The sequence below is a fragment of the Anguilla rostrata genome, chromosome 13, assembly GCF_018555375.3.
Source record: "Anguilla rostrata isolate EN2019 chromosome 13, ASM1855537v3, whole genome shotgun sequence".
Taxonomy (NCBI): Eukaryota; Metazoa; Chordata; class Actinopteri; order Anguilliformes; family Anguillidae; genus Anguilla; species Anguilla rostrata.
The window spans coordinates 6,738,722-6,752,579 of record NC_057945.1 but is presented as its reverse complement, the minus strand read 5'-3'; the positions used below and the strand labels follow the sequence as shown (position 1 = coordinate 6,752,579).

The 13,858-nt window shown below is 46.3% G+C and overlaps 1 protein-coding gene across 5 annotated transcripts in view; it reads left to right on the top strand.

Moving 5' to 3' along the window:
• Positions 1–13,649, top strand: part of ripor3 (RIPOR family member 3) — a 56,209-nt gene extending 42,560 nt beyond the window's left edge. For 3 of the 5 annotated variants that reach the window (XM_064306120.1, XM_064306123.1, XM_064306122.1), the window contains 9 exons: positions 1–236; positions 1,039–1,178; positions 3,723–3,882; positions 4,291–4,423; positions 5,119–5,280; positions 5,804–5,962; positions 8,055–8,257; positions 8,366–8,491; positions 8,572–9,354. The exon at positions 1–236 is cut by the window's left edge and continues 286 nt beyond it. In XM_064306120.1, coding sequence (XP_064162190.1) covers positions 1–236; positions 1,039–1,178; positions 3,723–3,882; positions 4,291–4,423; positions 5,119–5,280; positions 5,804–5,962; positions 8,055–8,257; positions 8,366–8,491; positions 8,572–8,760 — 1,508 coding nt within the window. In that variant the 3' untranslated portion in view covers positions 8,761–9,354. Of the gene's footprint in view, positions 237–1,038; positions 1,179–3,722; positions 3,883–4,290; positions 4,424–5,118; positions 5,281–5,803; positions 5,963–8,054; positions 8,258–8,365; positions 9,355–10,175; positions 10,267–12,860 lie in introns of those variants that run through there. The other 2 variants (XM_064306119.1, XM_064306121.1) reach the window with 2 other exon arrangements.
• The last annotated feature ends 209 nt before the right edge of the window (positions 13,650–13,858 follow it).

The window sequence follows — 13,858 nt, the reverse complement described above, 5'->3', positions numbered from 1 at the left end:
GCTACAGCACCCCCGACATCCTCAAACAGAATGGCCTCGCCCCCTCCGGAGACACCGCCATGGGGGCGGAGCCAGTGGGCCCAGCCCCTAGGAGCGGCGGCCTGAGGAGGGCCTCGGCCCGGCGGATTGGCACGCTACTCAGGGAACTGCAGGGGGCTCTGCACGGCAAAGACCAACCCCAGAGGGAGCTACAGAGGCTGGAGAAGACCATCATCAACTTCCATAATGTCTTAAAAGTGAGTCAGCCAATGGGCCGCTTGTTCCGCGTGAGCCAGCCAATGGGCTGCCTGCCCTAAGTGAGTCAGCCAATACGCCACTTGCTCTGAGTGAGTCAGCCAATGGGCCGCTTGTTCCGCGTGAGCCAGCCAATGGGCTGCCTGCACTAAGTGAGCCAGCCAATATGCTGCTTGCTCTGAGTTAGTCAGCCAATGGGCTGCCAGCCCTAAGTGAGTCAGCCAGTGGGCTGCTTGACCTGAGTAAGTCAGCCAATGGGCTGCTTGCTTTGAGTGTGTTAGCTAATGGTCCACTGGCTGAATGAGACAGCCAATGGGCTGTTTGCTCAAAAGATTTTGGCACCCTGTTAGAAAGAAAAAATGCTTCCAGGCAGCGCTTCAGAGTTGCCTTGTGCTAATTCTCATGCCCAGAGAAATGGCTGATAGTGAACTGGAATGACATTCAAAAATGAATCTGCCTAAATCAGCAATCAGCCAGATGTCTGAAGCTGCAACAGTTTCCCTATTAGAATTAACTATTGTACAACCAATGAGCTACTACCATGTAGTTTAAATACTACCATGTAGTCTAAAAACAGATAAGGAACTGGGCATGTTGGTAAAATTTTCTGAACCAAACAAAAGTGGATTTCAACGCCTGTAAGAAATGCAGTAAGAGAGAAACATACTAAATATAAACATATTATATCAATATAGACTTGATAAGCATAAGAAAAAAATATAGATCGACTGACAGACACTTTTGAATCTGTTAATCAATGACGTCTCAATGCATCATATGACACACACTTTTGCGTCCCCTCAGAATGATCTTTACCTGCATAAGACCACCTCTACCGAGACCCTGGCTGTGGAGGAGGTCCTGGAAAGTTTTGACTTCCTGTCCACGGATTTTAACGCGGATGAGATCTCCTGCCTGGGAAGTATTCGGCTGAGAGACACAGGGTAAGGGTTACACTTCCTCTTTAGGCTGTCGTACTGCAGCGCAGATTGATTAAAAAAACGTAAGGACGCTGCTGTCAGAGCTCCCCCTGGTGGAATTCAAGCGTTACTTTTTAACAGCACACATGTTTCCTTCTCCATAATTTGGAGTTGCCTCTCCAGTTACTACTGTGTCACCCACAATCACACATGGGACATAGCAGCTGAGGTATGTGAGCCAGTGACAATTTTACAGGCCACACAGGGTACTGCAGGAGAGCCAGCGACTATTTTTACACCCTACTGTCCACACACAGTACTACAGGAGAGCCTATTTACTATTTTACTATTAAAGGCTATTTTACACCTTACAGTCCACTCACATCACTACAGGAGAGCCAGTGGCTATTTTACACCCTGCTGTCCACACACAGCACTACAAGAGAGCCAGTGACTATTTTACACCCTGCTGTCCACACACAGCACTACAGGAGAGCCAGTGACTATTATACACCCTACAGTCCACACACTATACTACACGAGAGCCAGAGTGTCTGTTTTGCCTTTCCATGACTGCAGGACACCTGAACTCAGCACTGAGAATGGTACACTCTCTTCTGAACCTGCCTGTCAGAGGTGGTAATTCTAGGTTCAGCTAGTAGAAGTCCTCTTCCAGTATTTTGTTGTAATCACCTGGATTTGCTAATGAGCAAATTTCTTCAGCCAGGCTGAAATTTCCATTTATGAAATCAGCTGGCTGAATTCATAGGTAGATGAAACCCAGGGCTTTTACTCTCTGACCCCTGGACTATCCATCTCTGCTGGCTACACCTTGCCCAACTCCATACTGATGAGGAGAGAGACAAAACTAGAAGAGTGTGTGTTTGTATGTGTGTGTTTCTGGAATGGGGGTGGTGGGGGAGCCTTTTTTAATGTGGGTGCCCTGTTTTTAATAAACTCTTTTTAATGATGATGATGATGACAATGATGACCAGGGACTGATTTAGACCTGGGACTCCAAATGAGTTTAATCTCTACACAAGAAAAGCAGGCTACTACTACTTGCATCAAGGGTCTGATTTGTGTATCTAGGGCAGAGTTATCCAACTCAAATCCTGGAGAATCTGCTGTGTCTGCTGGTTTTCCATGTGCTCATGCACTCAAGTGCTCAATTAAAGTCATTGATTGGCTGAAGAGTCTGGACCCTTTGTTTCCAAGGCCAAAATTGGCTGTTGATTGAAAGATAATCACAAAACCAGCAGAGACTACAACCCCTCCAGGACTGGAGTTTGAGACCCCTGGTCAAAGGAGTATCAGACACTGAGTTTAAATGTCCTCAGAGCTTCTGCCTCTACTAAACAAGCTGATACGCATGCTGAGTCATTCTGGGCTCAGTGTGGAAAGTACCTTTCACCCACTTTCCCACCCATGTTTCCTTGTTCTGCTCACATAACTGAGCCTGAGTAATCCTTTACAGTTCACTTTGTAAATCCCTCTCTGAACTTAAAAAACCTCAATGGGATCCTGCCTAGAATCCCTCTACCATCCTTGTGTCCATCTGCATTGTGGACCCTGTTCAGAGGACCAGCCTGACTACAGCACTTTTGCCTTTCTCTTTTCAGTGTGCGGGTTACAGAAAAGCGAGATCAGGGCTAGAGATGAGCTCAAACGCTTGGCCTGGGGCCATAACCATTACAATTGGTTATTTAATCTCCTTGCATCTCTTCCTTACGTCTTTTCCTTGCTTCCTTAGCTTCACCCAACATAGGATGCAAGGAAAGAATGCAAGGGAAATATAGAAGGACAGAGGCATCAAGGCTCCATGCATTAGGCATATGGAACATCCATGCTCAGTCAAGCGTCAGTTTGAAGCCACATCAATTACAGACGTGGCAGATGGGGAGAAGTGGATCCACAGGACCATCATTAGACATCATGCATTCCAAAAGAATACTTTCGCAAAGGATGCACTATCCTCACTGAAGCATCCTCTGGCAGCCTCCTCAGTCCTTGCTCCTCCAAAGAGCATTCAATGGGATGGCCTTAAAGATGGCGGACCGTGATTGATTTCTGGGAATTTCAAGGACGGATAAAATAAGTGATTGGAATGAGGCCATGGTCCCTGGCTGTGTGTGTTTCCTGTTAGAAACCATGCCTGTATGATGCTAAAGACCTCAAAAAAAGGCTTAATGTGCTTGTCAGGGGCTTTGGGGGAAGCACATTTTCATCTATGGGAAAACAGATGGAACTGTGTTTCCATGAATGTGCAGAGCTTTGATTGAGTCCTGCAGTGGTTTGACCCTCTGACAGATTCAGGGGAGGTTCACAGGGTTCAAAGCAGAACACCCCCACAAACGAATCGATTGAGTGGATTCATGCTGAGATTTAGTGGATTCATGCTGAGATTGAGTGGATTCATGCTGAGATTGAGTGGATTCATGCTGAGAGAGCAAGCAGATGTAAAAACAAAAGTATGTGAAATACTTCTGCCCAGGCAGATTGTGTGTACCTCCCCCCCCACACTGTGGTCCCACCCATGTGATCTGTACCAATTTCTCCCTGCCACAGGATTGGCTCCTTCCAGGAGAACACTTTGCGGAGCCTGGGGCTGCTGCCACAGGACACCTCGTCACCTGAGGAGTCGGATGTGGCCCCCCTTACCACAGGGAATTCCAGTCTAGATCAGGCTCTGGAAGTGCACCTGGAAACCTGCAAAATCCTGCTGCAGGTAAGCAGCTAGCATCACGCTAAATAACTACAAAATACCTTCCTGAAAACTACAAACAAAATGGTGGAGCTGTAGGTGGCTTGGCAAGTGCCACAGAAATAAACCATAGACATATTAAATGCATACACACAAATACATTTTTAAAATACTGCCCATCCCTTTGCGTAAACTGCCTAACAGGTGGTGGTGCTATTGGCTTTTTAAAACAGTGTGTGTTTTTTACCTGGTGTTACCTGGTGCTATCACTTTTGTAAAACAGTGTGCGTGTGCACCTGTGTGCTTGCTTGGTTTAAGACAAAAAACCTGGACCTGCACTTTCTTCAGCTGTGCATATTTACAGTGTATAGCGGCTGCTTTGAGAGTTTTATTTTATCATCTTGTTCCTTGGAATGTTCCACTTTATCACAGCAAATGGAGGCCACAGGCTCTGCTCTTGCCCAGAAGGAACTTTTGGAAGAGCTGTCACTACAATTGGAAACATTAGAGAGGATCAGCAAGCTGTCCTTAGAGAAGAAGATTGACTCCTACGCAGCAGCAGACAGTAAGTGGTGTTGTGTTCAAAAAATGAATTATAACGCATTATAATGCATTATATGCATTACATATAACATGATAAAAAATTAGTGGAAGCAATAGAACTTAAATACTGAAATGTCTTGCACGCACCTTTACTAAATCGGTAGTTATCAAAGAGTAATTAATAAGATTGATTAGAAATTGAGTGCAAAGTTTGCTCAGTTCACGTCATTCTCAGTTCAAAGTTATTTTTCATCTCTTGTTTGGTATTATTTATGTTTCTTCTCAGTTCCTATGAGAAGAATCATATGTTTATCATATGTTAATTGTTTTAAAATACTGTGAATGTAAAATGTAACGTGGCCTCAATGTAAGACGATGTGTACCCTCTAGTGGCAAGAAATACAAAATACATGTTTGCTTGTTAAGTCTCTGTGACACATTGGATATGCTATCATTCCACAAATAATTTATAATTTCATTTAATAAAATAAATAACAGAAACATATTTTATATCTACACTAAAACTTTGGATTCACTGGGAGAAATTGAGAAAAAATTAGAAAAAGAAAAAAAACTTTTTCATATTGTTTGCCACATTATCGCGTTAAAAAAAATCTTTCTGCAGCGTTTGATCATATCCCTGTATTTCAAGTCTCATTCCTGTTTCAGTCTTCACTTCCTGTATCTCATTCTGCTTCCTGTCTCTGCATGTCACAGTCGTTCCAAAGGCACAGAAACAGAAGGGGCTGCTCGCCCTCTGGGAGGAGAGCACCAGCGGAGACGCCGTCTTCTGCTGCTCAGCAGAAACGCTGGTGAAGATGCTGAGGAAGCGCTTCATCCACAAAGTCAAAGCCAAGCAGCCAGGCCAGGCAGACGCAGGTCAGCACTCCATATCCCACAGCCCCACAGGGGCTGAGAAGGCCATGCTAACGTCCTGCAGATAGACAGGTAAAGAGCAGTAGCTGCAGATAGACAGGTAAAGAGCAGTAGCTAATGGTGCTTAGGGTTAGACAGGCCATGCTAACGTCCTGCAGATAGACAGGTAAAGAGCAGTAGCTGCAGATAGACAGGTAAAGAGCAGATAGACAGGTAAAGGTAGCTATGGCTTAGGTACAGGCCATGCTAACGTCCTGCAGATAGACAGGTAAGAGCAGTAGCTAATGGGTAGAGTAGCAGGTGCTAGAGTTAGGCAGGAAGAGCAGATGCTAATGGTGCTTGAGTTAGGACAGGGTAGTAGTCTGAGTAGACAGGTAGGAGGTTGAGTCGTCAGTGTGGTCTAGGAGAGGTTGAGCCTGCAGTCGGGTGCAGGAGGGGTGTTGAGTCTGCAGTGTCAAGGTACGAGCGGGGCAAGGTGTGGTGCTGGGCAGGCGGGGTCTTCAGAGGGGTGCTCAGCCTCCTGCAGTGTTCTCGCTGCTCCTGAAGCAGATCCAGGCCAGCTGCAGGATGGCCCCCGCACCCCCACTAAAGGCCCAGCATGTGACCGCATTCCAGCTCTTCAACTACCTGAGCAGATGGGGCCTGTCGGACTTCGGAGAGCACATCTCTCATCTCGCTAAGGAAGGTACGCCCACCCCAGGCTGGGGAGCGCTCGCTCCTGTCCAAGGGAACAGGGTCTCATGTGGTTTGTTAAAATAGATATTTAATAAACATTCATAGGGTACATCGCAGGCCCTGACTGCAAGCATTCCATTCAGATCACGCACACACACACACACACACACACCACAATCACACACACTCTCTCTCTAACACATACTTTCTCTCTCTCTTACACACACACACACCCACACCACAATCACACACACTCTCTCTCTAACACACACACTCTCTCTCTCTCTCTCTCTCTCTCCCTCACACATACAAACACACACACACTCTCTCACACACACGTACACACACACACACAAATAAGTACACACACACCTACACACACACACATACACACGTACACACACACACACTGGCATACCAAGCTGTGAATGGTACTGCCCCTTCCCATCTGCAGACAATGGTCACACCGTACCCTCCAAACAGACCTCTCCGTTCAGCATCCTCTCTCCAGCTGGCTGTCCCATCTCTTCCAACTCCCAGCAGCCTTTGCTCCCTGCCCCCCTCTCATCTGCCCTCTTCCCCGATGGTGGAGACTCCTTCTCCAGTCAGTCAGAAGGGCAGATTCACTGGATATTTTCCACAAATGTCTAAAAACCCATCTTTTCAGATTACACCTCTGTTTCTATAAAAAAACAACCTAACCTTTCTCTCCCCTTATCTCGCAGGTATTTGCCTTTCTCTTGTGCTGTTTGCACACTATGTGAAATGCACTTTTGTTGGATTGGTTAAATGTGGGTGTCAGATGACTAAACTGTAATTGTATTGATACGTGAACAAGTCACACATAGTTTGTCATTAATAATTCTCGTGTGTGTGTGTAAGTGTGTGTGAATCAATCAGTTACTTGGAAAGTAAGTCAAAGAGAGAGACATCTTTACTCGTAGTCGCCTCTTCCAGCCAAAAAAGTAACAGCAATCAGTCCATCTGGCCAGAGTCAGGCCACAGTCTCCCTCCTGCATGCATCCATTATGCAGCAGGGAAAGCGCAGCATGCGGCTGCTGGTCCTGGGAGTGGAACAGCGGGTCTGTGCAGCGCTCATAAAACTGCCACTAGAAAATCCCCACACTGCCTCAGAGTCAGCATGAAGCCTTTACCTGCTCAAAATCACACACACAGACATGCACACACCTGCACACAAACACACACACCCGCATTCACACATGTACAGACACACACGCACATGCACCCACATACATACACACACATACAAACACACACATACGCGCGCATACACGTACACACCACATGTACACACACACACGCACATGCACCCACATACATACACACACATACAAACACCCACATGCACACACACACATACGCACACATACACGTACACACGCACATGAAAACACACACATACACACACACATGCACACACACCACTCAATCCGCCAGCTGAGGTAATTCTGTGAGGAGAAGGCCCTCCAGGACGCAGCTGATTCTGACGGCTCGTCCTGTTCCACTGCGTCTGGGCGCATGTGCAAAGCATGTGAATTTATCATCTGCCAGAACTAGAGAATTATGCAGAGAAACCCGAGTTCTGTTCAAGAATGCGAGTCACTGGGGTTTTTTTTTCCAGTCTTGTCACAGTTAACAATTTTGTTCAGAGACTAAACAAGTCATGTTTTTCTGAATAATTCATGATTATTGCTTAGTGGTTGAGAAAATATTTTGATGAGATGACAAATGTAACAAAAAAATTAGTATTGTGAAAAAGAATATTATGTGACACTAGTACCAAGTGATATGCGATGCTTCCGTACGCACATTTTTGTAGAATACTTGACCATTGCTTGAGCTAGGTCTCTGGCATGTCTTTGTTTTAGCTCTTGAGGTCATTGTTTTTCCAAACAATGTTGTTTAATGAACAATATCCATGTTACTATTAATATAATAAGATTATTTGGTCAGTTTCACGGCAGACAGCAACAGACACCATTCACGCACTGTTCTCCGCTATTCTGCAAACCCAGCGTCTCCGCCTTGTTTGGCTATTGTCTTTGTCCCGCTGATGCTCACAGCTTGTCGTCCTTCCTCAGTGCACCTGCTGGGGGCGCTGGAGGGCCCGGAGAGGAGGCGGGCCCTGAAGAGGCTGAAGGGGAAGAGGATCGGCGAGCTGCAGCCCCTGGGGCGGACGCTGCACCTGCTGGCCGCCCTGCAGATCGACCCCAACCACAAGGTGGCCCGGGCCGCCCGGTCCTGCCTCAGCCGAGCCTCAGGCTGCAAGGCCTTCAGAACCAAGGTACGACCCGGTTGGCTGAGGGCCAAGGTACGACCCGGTCGGCTCAGGGCCAAGGTACGACCCAGTTGGCTGAGGGCCAAGATACGACCCGGTCAGCTCAGGGCCAAGGTACGACCTGGTCAGAGCGACCACACAGCTGCGGTCAGGGCCAAGGTACGACCCGGTTGGGTCAGGGCCAAGGTACGACCCGGTCGGCTCAGGGCCAAGGTACGACCCGGTCGGCTCAGGGCCAAGGTACGACCCGGTCGGCTCAGGGCCAAGGCACGACCGGTTGGCTCAGAGCCAAGGTACGACCCGGTCGGCTCAGAGCCGAGGTACAACCTGGTCAGAGCGACCACACAGCTGTGGCACCGCACCGGGATCAGCTGTGTGTAAAGAGAGAGAGAGAGAGAGAGAGAGAGAGAGAGAGAGAGACTGCCAATGTGTGGAACAGTCAAGCAGTAGTGCTGGGGGCCCTCGGGGTATACTGTACCAGTCTAGGCTTGTCACAGCTCTGTAAATAAAAGCATGAGGCTCAGAGAACTGAACGGCCTGTTCTGGCTGTGAAACATTCCTGTTTCGTTACGTTCGACGCCAGGCTCAGCGCCTTAAATGTTAATGGTAAAGCAATGCAAGCATTCCTTGAGCGAGTGATTAAGAAGAAAAAAAAAAAGTGTTCATAATTTGTTTTGAGTGCCTGAGGCCGTATAACAGGGATCTCAAACTCCAGATTTCCTTTCAGATCAGCAGCGAGCTCAGGCCTCCGAAACAAGGTGTGCAGACACTCTAGCCAATCCGTGACTCAAATGAAGCAGTTTAGTGCAGGAACACGTGAAAAACCAGCGGACGCAGCGGCCCTCCAGGACTTGAGTTTGAGATCCCTGTAGTATAATCAGTGTAAAGGTGGACATCTGCAGTATCATTGATGTGATTGTTTTTGCACTTTTTATCCACAGGCTGAAGTGTATTACACAGAGGTCGTGAGGGATCATTGGTGTGATTGTTTTTGTGTTTTTTTTTTTTAATCCTCAGGCTGTAGTGTATTACACAGAGGTCCTCAGGGACGGAAATGCAGAGCAGCAGCTAGCCGCCTGCCTGGCGCTACAGTGTCTGAGGGTGAGTGTGGGCGCTCGGGCACCGTCTCTGTGGGGCACCGTCTGTGTGGGGCACGGCGTGGGTGTGTGTGGCACGGGGGCACCGTCTCTGTGGGGTACAGCGCGGGCGAGTGGGGCACCGTCTCTGTGGGGTACAGCGCGGGTGAGTGGGGCACCGTCTCTGTGGGGGACAGCGCGGGCGAGTGGGGCACCGTCTCTGTGGGGTACAGCGTGGGTGAATGGGGCATCGTCTCTGTGGGGCACTGTCTGTGTGGGGCACGGCATGGGTGTGTGTGGCACGGGGGCACCGTCTGTGTGGGGAACAGCGCGGGCGGGTGGGGCACTGTCTCTGTGGGGGACAGCGCGGGTCAGTGGGGCACTGTCTCTGTGGGGTACAGCGCGGGCGAGTACGTGCGTAGAGGAAGCCTTCCAGCCCTGTACGCGTGTCTCTGCTCCGGGTCAGTAATACCTGCTCTTTATCCCAGCAGATTCAACATTAATGCCGCAGATTACCAGCCCCCACCCCCCAGCATGCTAATCTGCTTTGTTCTCGCTTTATCTGTGCTTTAATGCCGTGCCGTTCTCCAGAAGGATTTCGGTTAGGGGCCTCTTAATGGTGGGAGGGAGGCTTTGAGCAGCGCACAGGCAGTTATAGAAGAAGGGAAACCATTTTAGAAGCGCCCTCTCAACAGGACCCGGAGCTCTCTTAGGGGGCCGTGGTGGAGCGCTAGCCTTAGCGCCTGGATCGAGCGCAGGCTTTTCTCACTCGGGAGGAGACGGGACGGCGCTGCGGTCGACTGAAGCAGGATTAAGCGTTTTACGATCCCGCCTCGTGGTTTTCGCAGGCGGCGGAGAGCGTGGAGCAGGTGGCCGAGCTGTGGCGATCTGCGGACGAGGATCTGCGCAGCGCCGCCAGGGAAACCGTGCTGTCCTTCGGTAAGCGCCGCCCGTCTGCGCAGCCGACTGCGCCCGCCAATCTGCCCGCCCCTTAAAGGGGAAGTCCAGCCAGCAGCTATTCATTCTTGTGGTTTAATATTTAAATCTATCTGCCCTTTAACGGGGAAGTCCAGATAGGACAGCAATCTTTATTTACCTGAAGAATACTTTACCCACTGTATCTCAAGGGTGTCAAACTCATGTCCTAGAGGGCCACAGTATCTGTAGCTGTTTGTGGTTTCCTTTCAATGAACAGCCAATGAAGGCTTTGAGAACACACTCAGGCCCTTTAACCAATCAATAACTGCTGCTAAAACCAACTGAAAACCAACAGACAGTGTGGCCCTTCAGGACTAGTTTCTGGCACCTGTGACCTACACATCTCATTTCTAATGTGCCACATAAAATACTTTAGCCCACAACAAAGACAAATGTACTGAGCCCCACCCCTCTAATGATGTCACCTGGGTATAACTCCTCCCCTTTTCCTCATTGTAAAGAATGAATTCAGAAAATTCAGTGTATGGTGCAGTTCATATGAAACTAAGACAAGACATTTCAAGTTATGTCTTAAATGTTGAGATTGTGACTTCATAATTATTTATATTTTATGATTTCTGAATGGAGTTTGCTTGTACAATCTTACTACATCCACATAGCAAGAAGAAATGTAAATTACTAACTATCTATATTATAATATGATTATATACCCAAAACTGAGCATAAAAAGAAATGTGAGTATATTTTATACTTGTATGCTTTTAGACACATAAAATTTTGGCTATTGACAAAATGTTTTTTTGGAAAACATTGTGAGTAATTTATCATTCCGGACGGACCATGGAATATGTAAGCTGTCTGCTCTATAAAATTTAAGGACAACAGCTACAAAAAAACAATGGCTGGGATTCAATCAACATTTGTCCTTAACGCTGACTAACAATTAAGAGTAACACATTTTTCCTCACTAGCAGTTTGGAAAGATCAGCCGTCACAAAAACAAAACAACTGAAGTCAGTTTGTGAAGAAAAAGCATAACACTTGTGTCTACTTGTCAAAGCTAAGAAGAAATGTTAACTGAACACAGGCCAATATCCTTATGAACCTGCGGTAACACAAGGTTTAAGGGATATGCTTGTTTCTGAAAGATTTAAGACCCCTCCTTTTGGCACTTGCACTAATCCACCATGTATCGCAACACATATCTTCTCTGCATTGCACAGCTGGTGCAGAAATCAATTGCTTAAAAATTAATTTACCCAGTTTTATATACCAGCAATATTTACACGACACCATGTACTTGAAGTGAATCAACGACAGTGATAATTAGATTCTATTCCTGTAAGCTGCAACAGAGCGTGGTTATTTTTGTAATGGGTGCTATGAATTTCTCATTCAACGCCGGCTCACAGGTCACATGATTAACGCCCTTTAAGTTTGTACAGTGCGGTTCGCTTTCGCTTGCAGGCTTCTTTTGTCTGTATTTGTTTTGTACGTGTGCGACGTAAATGGCTGTCAACCACATCAAAGGGTAGAACTCAAGTATTAGAATACAAGAGTACAACACCAGTGGGGGTGGTGTGACTAGATTATATTTATATTCAGACTGGTTCTTGCAATAACTCTCTTCGAGGCAAGTTCCAGCAGGTTTTTTTTTTTTTTGCTTGTTTACCACACAAGACTCACAGTCGATTCTAAAACCACACATACTGTCAAAAGCTAAATTTCATCACAAGAACCAGGGATAGATGGGCTGAACAAGAGGCTCCCACATGAACGGAAAACCTGCAGACGCCACTGCCCGTGTGGGCCAAGGCCAAGGGGCAGGCCTGGACCCCTGTCTTGAATTCACTGTAGATTAGCTTAGCACCAGTGGAAGAGGGCTACACACATGCATGTTAGAGAGCGTGGCTGCATTGACCAAGTAAAATGCCATTCTACGTCAAAAAGGGTAAAAATATCCAGTTACATATTATAAGATAAGTCTTTTGAATTAATTTGAAAGGCTAACCTGAAAAGAGATGCAAAGAAATGGCTATAACCTTTTGACGGGACCACTTGACTGGTGTCCCTTGTCTGTATATTAAATTACACACCTTTAGCAGATGCTATTCACATAGGTCGGCAGCTGTTGACAAACTGGATTGTCTTGAACGTGCGTACAATGTGTTCCCATGCACATTTTCTGGGCAACCAGTCAGCCAGACAATCAAAATACACACAAGTAAAACCAGTCAACTGACCGGCTAATAACCTGTTGCTCAAGTAACTCGGGTGAATGTGCTCAATCTCCCGCATTGTTAGTAGCCCTGCGCAGGAGGGCCGGTTAAGTGTGATGTAATGTATGCTAATGTATGTCCCTGGAGTGTGCTTTATAGTAGCGGTGCAGTGACGCATGCTCGTACCTGCCGGAACCCTTCACATTACAGAGTTTACATGAGTCTACTCTGGCAATCCTGGACTCACATAAACTCTGTAAGTGTTCATTTAACACTGAACACTTTACTGTGAACACAGTAAGCAAAAGCTTCAAAAAGTCTTACTTGTTTTGTCTTCATCTCTGTCTTTTCCTCCTCTTCCTCCTCTCTCCCAAGGTAAAAAAGGGCACCTAGCCTTTCAGAGAATGGATCAGATTCACTGCGAGCTGCAGGAGGAGGCCTACAGGAATCTGGACACTGAAATCACCATTTTGTGAAGGAACCGTGCACTTCCTCCTTCTCCCAGTAGTGCTTCTGAGCCGTGCAGCTTTGATGGGAGGGCGAAGGTTAAAGGTCACCGGGTCAAGAGCAATGACAAGAAATCCAATAAGACTTGAGCTTCCTGCTGAACAGTGAAGACCCATGGAGTGCCAAGCTTTATAAAGCCAATGACTTTACAAAACAAGTTTGAACATTTATATAGAATTATCAGGTTCCAAGCGATGTAAAACATTTTTCATGTATTTATAAATAATGTTTAGCATATTTCATTAATATTCACTTTTCATATGCAGTATTGGTTTATATACAAAAAATATATATGAAGTCAGTATGATGATGTATATAACTGTTTAGAATTATAACTATTGTTTCAGGAATACAACAGCAGTTATTTCAGAATGTTTGCATTGAAAAAAAAAGAAAACAACACATCAAAGGATGTGCACCTTTTAAAACAAACATAAGGAAGGAATGTGGTTGGACAAAATCATTTAACCCATATTTAGAGCCACTTACACGTTTTCATATGTGGTACATCCAACTCCCGTTGAGCTAAAATTAATATTCAAATTGTTCGATTTACAAAGGGTTTAAAATCAATGATAAGCATTTATTGCATTTTAGATAACAACCACGGCTGCTTTGGAAGCACACATTAATAAAGCACAAATGTGTTCACCGGTATCTCAATACATTACCTTGACATGCTGTAAGAAAACTTGGCCTAGGTTTGTGGGTTTGCACTCTTCTGGACCATGTGAACTATTTAACATACCATAACATAAAACAATGGTGAGAACAGGCTATTCAGCCTAACAATGCTCACCAGTTTCTTGACTAAATTAGTGCTCTGTTTACCTGCAGACTAGATAGTATATACCACGTATCAAGCC